Source organism: Garra rufa, unplaced genomic scaffold (genome assembly GCF_049309525.1).
Source record: "Garra rufa unplaced genomic scaffold, GarRuf1.0 hap1_unplaced_133, whole genome shotgun sequence".
NCBI lineage: Eukaryota > Metazoa > Chordata > Actinopteri > Cypriniformes > Cyprinidae > Garra > Garra rufa.
Genome location: NW_027394408.1, coordinates 26,620 through 39,973, shown reverse-complemented (window position 1 = coordinate 39,973; position 13,354 = coordinate 26,620). Strand labels below are relative to the sequence as shown.

At 39.5% G+C, this 13,354-nt stretch overlaps 1 protein-coding gene across 1 annotated transcript in view; it reads left to right on the top strand.

Annotated features, from left to right (window-relative positions):
* Positions 1–4,619: 4,619 nt before the first annotated feature.
* LOC141316691 (leucine-rich repeat serine/threonine-protein kinase 1-like) overlaps positions 4,620–13,354 on the top strand; it is a gene marked incomplete at both ends in the record, with an annotated part of 34,663 nt that continues 25,928 nt past the window's right edge. Inside the window, 2 exons of the mRNA XM_073832815.1 lie at positions 4,620–4,749; positions 6,349–6,461. Coding sequence (XP_073688916.1) covers positions 4,620–4,749; positions 6,349–6,461 — 243 coding nt within the window. The remainder of the gene's footprint in view (positions 4,750–6,348; positions 6,462–13,354) is intronic.

Here is a 13,354-nt window from a genome sequence, read left to right as displayed (position 1 = left end):
ATGAAACTTTAATTTCTACGATTTAAATTCTTTAATACATTTTGACTTTATTCTCAAACATTTCAACTTTATTTTCGGATTGTCCTGTATCCACTTGTCATGAGTCTGGGAGACTCAGAACATTCCGACTTATTCTCGGAACATTTCGACTTCAGACTTGGAACATTTCGACTTTATTCTGTGAACATTTCTTTTCGACTTTATTCTGTGAACATTTCGACTTTATTCTGTGAACATTTCTTTTCGACTTTATTCTGTGAACATTTCTTTTCGACTTTATTCTGTGAACATTTCGACTTTATTCTCTGAACATTTCGACTTTATTCTGTGAACAGTTCGACTTTATTCTCTGAACATTTCAACTTTATTCTCTGAACATTTCGACTTTATTCTGTGAACATTTCGACTTTATTCTGTGAACATTTCGACTTTTTGGGGGCAGCCGTGGCTTAATGGTTAGAGAGTCGGACTTGTAACCCAAGGTTGCAGGTTCGAGTCTCAGGTCCGGCAGGGATTGTAGGTGGGGGGAGTGAATGTACAGCACTCTCTCCACCCTCAATACCATGGCTGAGGTGAGTCCCTTGAGCAAGGCACCGTTCCCCCAACTGCTCCCCGGGCGCCGCAGCAATGGCTGCCCACTGCTCCGGGTGTGTGTTCACGGTGTGTGTGTGTTCACTACTGTGTGTGTGCACTTGGATGGGTTAAATGCAGAGCACAAATTCCTAGTATGGGTCACCATACTTGGCCTCACTTCACCTCCTTTCCTTTCCTTTCCTCCTTTCCTTTATTCTCTGAACATTTCAACTTTATTCTCTGAACATTTCAACTTTATTCTCTGAACATTTCGACTTTATTCTGTGAACATTTCAACTTTATTCTCTGAACATTTCGACTTTATTCTCTGAACATTTCGACTTTATTCTCTGAACATTTCGACTTTATTCTGTGAACATTTCGACTTTATTCTGTGAACATTTCTTTTCGACTTTATTCTGTGAACATTTCGACTTTATTCTCTGAACATTTCGACTTTATTCTCTGAACATTTCGACTTTACTCTCTGAACATTTCGACTTTATTCTGTGAACATTTCTTTTCGACTTTATTCTGTGAACATTTCGACTTTATTCTCTGAACATTTCGACTTTATTCTGTGAACATTTCTTTTTGACTTTATTCTGTGAACATTTCGACTTTATTCTCTGAACATTTCGACTTTATTCTGTGAACATTTCTTTTTGACTTTATTCTGTGAACATTTCGACTTTATTCTCTGAACATTTCGACTTTATTCTCTGAACATTTCGACTTTATTCTCTGAACATTTTAACTTCAGACTCGGAACATTTCGACTTTATTCTGTGAACATTTCGACTTCAGACTCTGAACATTCCATGTTAAAAATGAGAATAAAGTCGAAGTACTACGAGAAGTAGAAGAATTGCGAGAATAAAGTCAAAATTACAAGAAGTTGAAATGTTTTGTGAATAAAGTGTAAATGTTTCAACATGTTTAAAGTTGAAACTTTAATTTCTACGATTTAAATTCTTTAATACATTTTGACTTTATTCTCGAACATTTCGACTTCAGTCTCGGAACATTCCGACTTTATTCTAGAAACATTCCGACTTAATTTTCGTAATATTTCAACTTCATTCTCGGAACATTTCGACTTCAGTCTTGGAACATTTCGACTTCAGTCTCGGAACATTTCGACTTCAGTCTTGGAACATTTCGACTTCAGTCTCGGAACATTTCGACTTTAGTCTTGAAACATTCCAACTTCATTCTAGAAACATTCCAACTTAATTCTCATAATATTTCGACTTCATTCTCTGAACATTTCGATTTCAGCCTCGGAACATTCCGACTTCATTCTCAGAACATTTTGACTGGAACATTCCGACTTATTCTTGGAACATTCTGACTTCATTCTCTGAACATTTCGACTTCAGTCTCGGAACATTCCGACTTCATTCTCAGAACATTCCGACTTTATTCTTGGAACATTCTGACTTCATTCTCAGAACATTCCAACTTATTCTTGGAACATTCTGACTTCATTCTCTGAACATTTCGACTTCAGTCTCGGAACATTCCGACTTCATTCTCAGAACATTCCGACTTCATTCTTGGAACATTCCGACGTCAGTCTCGGAACATTCCGACTTCATTCTCAGAACATTTAGACTGGAACATTCCGACTTATTCTTGGAACATTCTGACTTCATTCTCTGAACATTCCGACGTCAGTCTCGGAATATTCCGACTTCATTCTCAGAACATTTAGACTGGAACATTCCGACTTATTCTTGGAACATTCTGACTTCATTCTCTGAACATTTCGACTTCAGTCTCGGAACATTCCGACTTCATTCTCAGAACATTCCGACTTTATTCGCGGAACATTCCGACTGGAACATTCCGACTTCATTCTCGAAACATTCCGACTGGAACATTCCGACTTCATTCTCGAAACATTCCGACTTCATTCTTGGAACATTCCGACGTCAGTCTCGGAACATTTCGACTTTATTCTGTGAACATTTCGACTTTATTCTGTGAACATTTCGACTTTATTCTCTGAACATTTCGACTTTATTCTCTGAACATTTCGACTTTATTCTCTGAACATTTCGACTTTATTCTCTGAACATTTCGACTTTATTCTCTGAACATTTCGACTTTATTCTCTGAACATTTCGACTTTATTCTCTGAACATTTCGACTTTATTCTCTGAACATTTCAACTTTATTCTCTGAACATTTCGGCTTTATTCTCTGAACATTTTGACTTTATTCTCTGAACATTTCGACTTTATTCTGTGAACATTTCGACTTTATTCTCTGAACATTTCGACTTTATTCTCTGAACATTTCGACTTTATTCTCTGAACATTTTAACTTCAGACTCGGAACATTTCGACTTTATTCTCTGAACATTTCGACTTTATTCTCTGAACATTTTAACTTCAGACTCGGAACATTTCGACTTTATTCTGTGAACATTTCGACTTCAGACTCTGAACATTCCATGTTAAAAATGAGAATAAAGTCGAAGTACTACGAGAAGTAGAAGAATTGCGAGAATAAAGTCAAAATTACAAGAAGTTGAAATGTTTTGTGAATAAAGTGTAAATGTTTCAACATGTTTAAAGTTGAAACTTTAATTTCTACGATTTAAATTCTTTAATACATTTTGACTTTATTCTCGAACATTTCGACTTCAGTCTCGGAACATTCCGACTTTATTCTAGAAACATTCCGACTTAATTTTCGTAATATTTCAACTTCATTCTCGGAACATTTCGACTTCAGTCTTGGAACATTTCGACTTTATTCTCGGAACATCTCGTCTGAAACATTCCAACTTCATTCTCGGAACATTTCGACTTCAGTCTCGGAACATTTCGACTTCAGTCTCGGAACATTTCGACTTCAGTCTCGGAACATTTCGACTTTAGTCTCGGAACATTTCGACTTTAGTCTCGGAACATTTCGACTTCAGTCTCGGAACATTTCGACTTCAGTCTCGGAACATTTCGACTTTAGTCTTGAAACATTCCAACTTCATTCTAGAAACATTCCGACTTAATTCTCATAATATTTCGACTTCATTCTCTGAACATTCCGACTTCATTCTCAGAACATTCCGACTTATTCTTGGAACATTCTGACTTCATTCTCTGAACATTTCGACTTCAGTCTCGGAACATTCCGACTTCATTCTCAGAACATTCCGACTTCATTCTCAGAACATTCCGACTTTATTCTCAGAACATTCCGACTTATTCTTGGAACATTCTGACTTCATTCTCTGAACATTTCGACTTCATTCTCGGAACATTCCGACTTCATTCTCAGAACATTCCGACTTCATTCTTGGAACATTCCGACGTCAGTCTCGGAACATTCCGACTTCATTCTCAGAACATTTAGACTGGAACATTCCGTCTTATTCTTGGAACATTCTGACTTCATTCTCTGAACATTCCGACTTCATTCTCAGAACATTTCGACTGGAACATTCCGACTTATTCTTGGAACATTCTGACTTCATTCTCTGAACATTTCGACTTCAGTCTCGGAACATTCCGACTTCATTCTCAGAACATTCCGACTTTATTCGCGGAACATTCCGACTGGAACATTCCGACTTCATTCTCGAAACATTCCGACTTCATTCTTGGAACATTCCGACGTCAGTCTCGGAACATTCAGACTTCATTTTTGGAACATTCCGACTCTTTATTCTCTGAACATTTCAAATTTATTCTCGAAATATTATTTTAATCAAGTAATCTTAGATTTTTTTTATTTTTTACGTGGCACTAAAACGCTGTCATATAGGTTCTTTATTGTGTATATTATGCATTATGGGATTGCCTTTTTTGCTAAGATTTTATACATTATATCTTTTTTTGTCACTTTATGGATGCCGACAAAGACTAAATGTACTTTTGTGAGAAAATGATGCAAATCCGCCCTGTTGGATGTGCAAATATAGACACATTAGACTGCTGCAGTCATCAGTGGTCATCCATTAGTCTCCACAGATTTTAATTCTGCATTATGTGGTTTTGGTGAGGTTCTCATCTCCTCTGGCTCTCTTTTGGCAGTTTGTCCCATCCAGTTTCCTGTAATCTTGCGGGATTCTCTGGAAGTGCTCTTCCTGAATGACAACCAGCTGGAGTGTGTGCCACCGTCAGTATGTGCCCTCAAGAACCTCTCTGAACTCTATCTTTCCAAGTGAGTCGCAGGGAATCATGGGAAATGTAGTTTGTGTAGTAGCTTACATCATTCTTCCACTGTGTTACACGTCTCTTTGAATACGTGATTGTGTTTGGTCAGTCGCAGCAATCAGATTTTTTTTTTTAAATGTAAACATTAGAGAAGAAACTTTTTTAGGTAGTTGGCAAGTATGCCAACTAAATATGTGAAATATGTCTTATTGTAATTTTTTACTATAGTACTAAATTCGCTAAAACTAAAACTGAAATAAAATACATTTAAGCTTTTTAGGTAGTTGCCAAAGAAACATCACATTTTTAAAATGAATAAAATTTAAAATGAAATAAAATTAATTAAACCTAATGAATTAACCTAATGAATAAAATATTTAAAAAACACATAAATAACTAAAACTCTTATTCAAAGAAATATAGTATGTATTGAAATGGAAATCAATTAGCTAAATTTTAGTAATATAAAAATAACACTCTTCCTTCTGACAAAATAAAATAAATGTAAAACTCAAATTTTAATTATTTTATTATTAACATTTTTATAATGTTTAATGTAATTATTTAAAAACCAATAAGGCAATCTACAATAATTTAAGATAATTTAAATATTTTAATTAAAATAAATTAAATAAAAAATATTTAAAATCAATAAATTTCATTTGAATTTAAGATGAAACAATTACTTAAATTAATGAAATATAAAAATAATAATAAAAAATATTTAATACATTTAAAAATAAATGATTAACTGGAAATTAACATATGGAAACAGCATAAATTAAAATCTAGAAAGGAAACCTAAGTAGTAATAGTAATAAAATAAATAAATTATATGAAAAATTAAAATGAGAACTGAAGTTATAAAAAATAAAAGCTAATTCAAGATGTCCATAAAATCTATAATACACACATTTTATAATGTTTAATGTAATTTATTAAAAACCAATAAAGCAATCTACAATAATTAGATAAATAATAAACAAGATACAGTAAATAAGATCTTTTTAATATTTTAATTAAAATAAGTTACTAAAACTTTAAAATAAACTTTAAAAAATAATGTAAATAATGTAATTTCTTAAATAATTATACAACTTTACTGTATAATTATTGTATTTGAGCTATAAATATAAAGTATTAAAAATAAAACGTAAAACTATTTAATTTAAGAAAATGCTAATATTTAACTAAAAATTAATATATTACTTAATATTTCTGTTTTGTTTGTTAGATGCAACATGTTAATGCCAAACTGCTGAACTCAATTATAAGTCAAGCCTCATGTGTGTTTTTAGAGAGGAAAGCTATTTGTATAATGCACAGAATTGCTGACTGTGTAGAGATTTACAGTTAAGTCACTTAAAAGGTTAAAATTTTTTAAACAGCAAGGCATTGCAGTAGGTTTTGGAGCAGAGCCCAGTAATTGGTGATTCAGGCTTTTCACGGTGTGGGTGAAAGTCAAACGTTGCAAAAGTCAAACTAATATGCAATATCAAAAGGTCCTGTTCATGTCTCCTGCTTCCTGCTTGAGAAACTCACAGGATGTAATGATGTTTTGTTTAGACTTTCGTGGCTTTGATTTTAATCCTTCCTGTCTCTGCAGTAATCCAGGTATCCAGGAACTTCCCATTGAGCTCGGGCAGCTCTCCAACCTCTGGCAGCTGGACATCGAAGACTTGAACATCACCAACATCCCTGCAGATGTCAGGAAAGATGGTACGACACTCGCAACTCGCTCCGGTCACGCAAATACAGCTTGTGTCTGCTTCAACGACAACTTTTAATGGTCAAGATTACATTTCAACAACACATGCAGCAATACCGACCAGTAAAATATTTCATGCTCAGTATTACAATTTTGCTTTTTGAGCTTTAATCAGGATTAAAAAATACTTTGTTTTTCACAGTGGACATGCATTTTTTAAATGTACACTTTTTTAAAATTTACAACATTTTGTAAAAACAAACAAACAAACAAACAAAAACTATTGTAGTAATGAAAAGTAGTAATATAAAGATATACAAAATGAAATCAAATCACTCTTTCTTCTTGCATAGTAAAATTGTCACGACCACACACAAAGGGAGAAGGTGAGTATCTTTCAAGGTATTTATTAACAAACGTGCACAGTTCAACACACGTGCAAACGGGTGAATAATGTCTCTGTGGTCAAATCTTCAAACATTACACAACAGGTGAGTTCAAGTTCATAAGGATCATAGCGTTAGCAACAGTCACTTCCCTCTGACACGATTAACGTGTTTCACAGGAGAACATCAGAGCAATCCACGGGGAGCACAGGAGAACATCAGAAAAATCCACGAGGAGCACAGGAGAGACAACAGGAGGGGGAGAAGATCCACAGAGAAGCATCCATGCAACTTCGATACCAGCCGGTGAGTGAGTGAATGAGGTAAGTATTTGAAGGGTGTGGTGATTGCTGGTGCAGGTGACGGTGATTAGAATTCTGGTGATGGTTCACGGGTGTGCTGTGGTGGTGATTGGCTGGTTGGTGGAGGATCGTGGTGATTGGGGCTGAGGGAACGTGCAGAGGGTGTGACATCACCCCCTCCTCCACGGGTGACTCCTGGCACCCAAGAACGGCGACGGGGACGACCACGACCTCTGGGAGCTGGGCGTTCGGGATGTTGGCGGTGGAATTCCTCGAGGAGAGTCGGGTCCAGGATGTCGTCACGGGGTATCCACGATCTCTCCTCGGGTCCGAACCCCTCCCAGTCCACTAGGTACTGGAGCTGGCCGTTCCGCCGCCGGGAGTCTAGGATTTCTTGGACTTGGTAGATGTTATCTCCAAGGATCTCTGGCGGGTCGGGAGGAGGAGGTGACTCCGATTCTGTGGAGGAAGGGAACAGGGGTTCAGTGTGGCGTTTGAGTAGGGAAACGTGAAACGAGGGAGCGATTCTGTAATGTGGAGGTAGGTTTAGACGGTAGGTGACAGGGTTGATTTGTGAGTGCACGGTGAAGGGCCCTATGTAGCGGGGACTCAGCTTCCTGCTGGGCAGCCGGAGGCGTATGTCTCGAGTGGACAGCCATACTTGGTCCCCGGGGAGGTAAACTGGGTTGGGTAGCCTACGACGGTTGGCGTGTTCCGTATGCCTCCGTACTGCCCGCTGGAGATGGACGTGCGCTGAGTCCCACACCCTCTCGCTCTCTCGGAACCAGTGATCTACCGCGGGCACCTCGGAGGACTCTCCAGTCCATGGAAACAGAGCTGGTTGATAACCTAGAATACATTGGAATGGGGTTAGACCAGTAGAGGTTTGACGGAGGGAATTTTGCGCATACTCAGCCCACGGTAGATACTGGCTCCAGGTGTTTTGATGTTGGGAACAGTACGTCCGAAGGTAGCGGGAGATTTCCTGTATTTTCCGTTCGGTCTGCCCGTTCGTTTGAGGGTGATATCCGGATGACAGGCTGACTGTGGTACCCAGGAGTTGGAAGAAGGCCCGCCAGACCCTGGAAATGAATTGGGGTCCCCGATCGGACACGATGTCTTCTGGGAGTCCGAAGTTCCGGAATACATTGTGGAACAGTGCTTCTGCGGTTTCTAGTGCTGTGGGGAGACCTTTGAGAGGTATTAATTTGCAAGCTTTTGAGAATCGATCGACTACCACTAAAATTGTGGTGTAACCCTGAGAGGGGGGCAGGTCTGTGGCGAAGTCAATGCCCAAGTGTGTCCAGGGTCGGCGGGGAATAGGTAATGGTTGTAATTTACCTTCAGGTAAGCGGCGTGGGGTTGTGTTAACGGCGCAGACCGAACATCCTTGGACGTACCGTTCCACTTCCCTGCTCATGTTGGGCCACCAATATTTCTGCTGGAGGAGCGAGAGGGTTCGCCTGCTGCCAGGATGTCCTGAGCCGGGGGACGTGTGCGTACTATCCAGCAGAAGGGGTCTGAGACGGCTTGGGACATAGACACGACCCGGGGGAAGCTCCGGTGGTGCAGGTTCCTCGAAGGTGGCGGCTCGTATATCTTCATCCAGCTGCCATAGTATGGGTGCGAGAAAGACAGATGGGGGTAGAATTGGATCAGGATCGTCAGAGGTAGGTTCAGGTGAGTACATACGTGATAGGGCGTCTGCTTTGGTGTTTTTGTGGCCGGGTTGGTAAGTAATGTTGAAATCGAATCGGGCAAAGAATAGTGACCAGCGAGCTTGACGGGCATTTAGTCTCTTGGCGTGCTGAATGTACTGGAGGTTCTTGTGGTCGGTTATTACGGTGAAGGGGAACTGGGCTCCTTCCAACCAGTGCCGCCACTCTTCGAGGGCGAGCTTTATTGCCAGCAGTTCGCGGTCTCCAATTCCATAATTCTGCTCGGCTGGGGTGAGTTTCTTGGAATAGTACGCACACGGATGGAGGGATCGGGGTTCATCAGACCACTGGGACAGCACAGCTCCTACGCCTACGTCCGCCGCATCAACTTCCACCACGAAGGGCCTTGAAGGGTCGGGGTGCTTGAGGATAGGAGCGGTGGTGAACATCAGCTTTAGACGGTCGAAGGCTTGCTGAGCCTCTGGAGTCCACTGTAGTACCCGGCGTCCTCCCTTTAAGAGGGAAGTGAGTGGAGCCGATAGGAGGCTATAGTTTTTTATAAAGCGTCGGTAGAAGTTAGCGAAGCCTAAGAAACGCTGAAGCTCCTTCACCGTCCTGGGCTCCGCCCACTTGGCCACTGTGTCCACCTTACCGGCTTCCATACGAACTCCCTCCGCAGTGATCACGTATCCGAGAAAGGAGATGGAGGGCTGATGGAATTCACATTTTTCTAATTTCAGATAGAGTTGGTACTCACGGAGGCGTTGGAGAACCTGGCGGACGTGGTCTTGATGTTCCTTTAGGTTACGTGAGTAAATGAGGATATCGTCAATGTAGATGATTACGAATCGATGGAGGTAGTCGCGGAAGATTTCGTTCATGAAATTCTGAAATACGGAAGGACTGTTAGCCAGGCCATAGGGCATCACCTGATATTCATAGTGACCGGTCGGGGTGATGAAGGCGGTTTTCCACTCATCTCCTTCTCGGATACGGATCAGGTTGTACGCACTGCGGAGGTCGAGTTTGGTGAAGATGTGGGCTTCCCGTAGTTCCTCCAAGGCAGCTGGCACTAGAGGAAGTGGATAGGCGAATTTCACCGTGGCGTCGTTGAGCACCCGGTAGTCAATGCAGGGTCTGAGCCCGCCATCCTTCTTGGGGACGAAGAAGAAACTGGATGCTGCTGGGGACGTGGAAGGTCTGATGAACCCCTGTTGGAGAGCCTCCTGGATGTAATTCTCCATGGCCTCCTGCTCAGGACGTGAGAGGGGGTAGATCTTCCCGTGGGGTAGTTTGGCGCCTGGCAGCAGGTCGATACTACAATCCCAGGGCCGGTGCGGTGGTAGTTGTGTGGCCCGTTCCTTGCTGAAGACATCGGTGAAAGACTGATAGACGGGGGGAATGGCGGTGGTGGATTGAGTGGCAGGGCTCTCTATGGTGGTGGCGTGCAGAGGGATAGGATGGTATGGAGACTCTGCATCCGACGAGGAAGGATGGTAGCCGTGGTTCCTGCACGTTTTGCCCCACTCCAGGACCTCTCCTGTGCTCCAATCTATGCGGGGTTGGTGCTTAATGAGCCATGGTCTGCCCAGGATGACATCCACGTTGGCTCGCGGGAGTACTAGGAGGGTTAGATGTTCACGGTGGTTGTGTTGGGAGACGAGGGTCACTTTTCTGGTCCGGTGAGATATCTTACCATCGCCCAATGGTGAGTTTTGGATTGTGGTAATTTGGTATGTGACCTCATTTTGAACGGTGGGAATTCGATATTTAGCAATGAAGTGTGATGAAACAAAATTGCCAGCCGCTCCGGAATCCACGAGCACATAGATGGGGAGAGTACGAGAGTTTACTATTAGTTCAGCGGTAATATGGGGTAAGAGAGACATGGTCGGAGTAATAGATACAGTACTCACCATTGGACGAGGCGGGCGGACTGGACAGGCACTGATGAAGTGAGAGGCTTCTCCACAATATAGGCACAGACGATTATTAATTCGTCGTTTCCTCTCCGCAGGATCCAGGCGATAGGAGTCCGTAATCATAGGTTTTTCCGCATCTCGTTGGGGTGACGGTGTTCGAAGTGGAGGGAAGCTGGGTACAGACTTTGTAGAAGGACATGCTGAGAGATGTTGAGAGATGCCTACTGCCTTCTTAATAAAGGTTTCCAGCGGTACGTTGTCATCGTAAATGACCATATGCTTGCGGATCTGGGGTTTAAGCCCCTTACGGTAGGCTGCTAGGAGAGCGATTTGGTTCCAACCACTGGTGGCCGCTAGGGAGCGGAAGCGCAGGGTGTATTCGTGAATATTGGACGCACCTTGATTCAGAGTGATCAGTTCATCGTGTACGGAAAGGGGAGTGAGCACAGCTCCAAACACGTCCTTGAAGTGGGCAACGAAAGCATTATAGGAGATTAAAGCGTCGCTCCGTGAATTCCAGAGTGCGTCTGCCCATTGAAGTGCCTGCCCAGTGAGGAGGGAAATCATAAAAGATATCTTAGAAATTTCGTTAGGAAACTGGTGTGCGTTGGCTTCGATATAGAGGGAACTTTGCAGGAGGAAACCATTGCAGCCACCCGGGTCTCCGGAATAACTCATAGGGCGAGAGAGGGGCGTGTTGGAAATCGTCGTTGGAGCAGCAGGTAGAGATTGACGAAGGACGTTTACCATATCCGAAAATGGGTCAGGGGTGTCTTCGGTGATAGTGGCGCTCGCCTCCATGAGTGACGCGGTGAGTTAATACTTTTTTGGGCTGGTATCCTGTCACGACCACACACAAAGGGAGAAGGTGAGTATCTTTCAAGGTATTTATTAACAAACGTGCACAGTTCAACACACGTGCAAACGGGTGAATAATGTCTCTGTGGTCAAATCTTCAAACATTACACAACAGGTGAGTTCAAGTTCATAAGGATCATAGCGTTAGCAACAGTCACTTCCCTCTGACACGATTAACGTGTTTCACAGGAGAACATCAGAGCAATCCACGGGGAGCACAGGAGAACATCAGAAAAATCCACGAGGAGCACAGGAGAGACAACAGGAGGGGGAGAAGATCCACAGAGAAGCATCCATGCAACTTCGATACCAGCCGGTGAGTGAGTGAATGAGGTAAGTATTTGAAGGGTGTGGTGATTGCTGGTGCAGGTGACGGTGATTAGAATTCTGGTGATGGTTCACGGGTGTGCTGTGGTGGTGATTGGCTGGTTGGTGGAGGATCGTGGTGATTGGGGCTGAGGGAACGTGCAGAGGGTGTGACAAAAATAAACGTTCACTTATGAATTAGAATAATTTGATATGGTTTTACAATGTAAATGTAATGTAATTTATGAAAACCAAGCTCAGTAAAAATTGGTGTATAGAGACATAATTGTTTTTTATTTGCCTTTTTTTTTATTTGCTATATTTTTTATTTGCACTTTTTTTTTTTTTTACGAAATTTATGATTTTTACAAAAAATGCTAAACAGGGTTATTATTATGAACTGATTTAATAAGCCTAAAATAACATCTCAAACTTATTTTAAATAGTGGCTGAGACAGCTAATGAAGCTAATGAATTAAAATAAATAAAATAAAATATAAAAATGGCTATATAAAAATGTAAAAGCAATAATATATTTAATATAATAATATTATTATTATTAACGATACTATTACTATATTAACTCACTTTTTTTTGTTACAAAATTTTGGATTTTACAAAAAATGCTAAACAGAGATATTATCAAAAACTGAATTAAAAGTATTTTTAGGTTTGTCATTAAAATAAACCTAAAATACAATCTTAAACTGCTTGTAGTTAGTGGCTAAGACAGCATTTCTAATTTCTTTTTATTTTAAGAAGTAAAAGGGATAAAATTACTAACTGGAAATAAGCAAAAACTGAAATAAAAATAAATTAAATCTAAATGGTACTATTAAAAAAATAAAATAACATAAAATAACTTAAAATAAAATAAAATAATTAATAATAATTAATAATAAAATAATTAATAATAATTATTATAGTATATAATTCTTATTTTATTCAAACTATAAATATAAAGTTTTAAAAACAGTACAATAATTTAAGATAATTTTAAAATTTTAATTAAAATAAATCAAATAAAATGAAATATGTTAAAAAAAAATACAAATTTATAATGTCTTTAATAATAATAAATATATATATTTTTTTAATTTACTTTTTTTTAAGCATTTTGGATTTTACAAAAAATACTGAACAGGGTTACTATTAAACTATTAAGACAGCCTTTCTAATGTATAAACAGCATTTCTAATAAATTAAAATAAATAAAATTAAATATAAAAATAAAAGCTAATTCAAAATATGAAAGTAATAATATATTTAATAATAATAATAATAATAATAATAATAAGCATAATAATAATAATTAGATAAAATAATCACCAAAATCACTAATATAAATAAATAAATAAATAAATGTTCTTTTAATAATTGTAATGATTTTATAAATTTATAATTTATAATATATAATGTAATTTATGAAAACAAAGCTCAGTAAAAATTGGTGTATAGAGACATCAAAATTA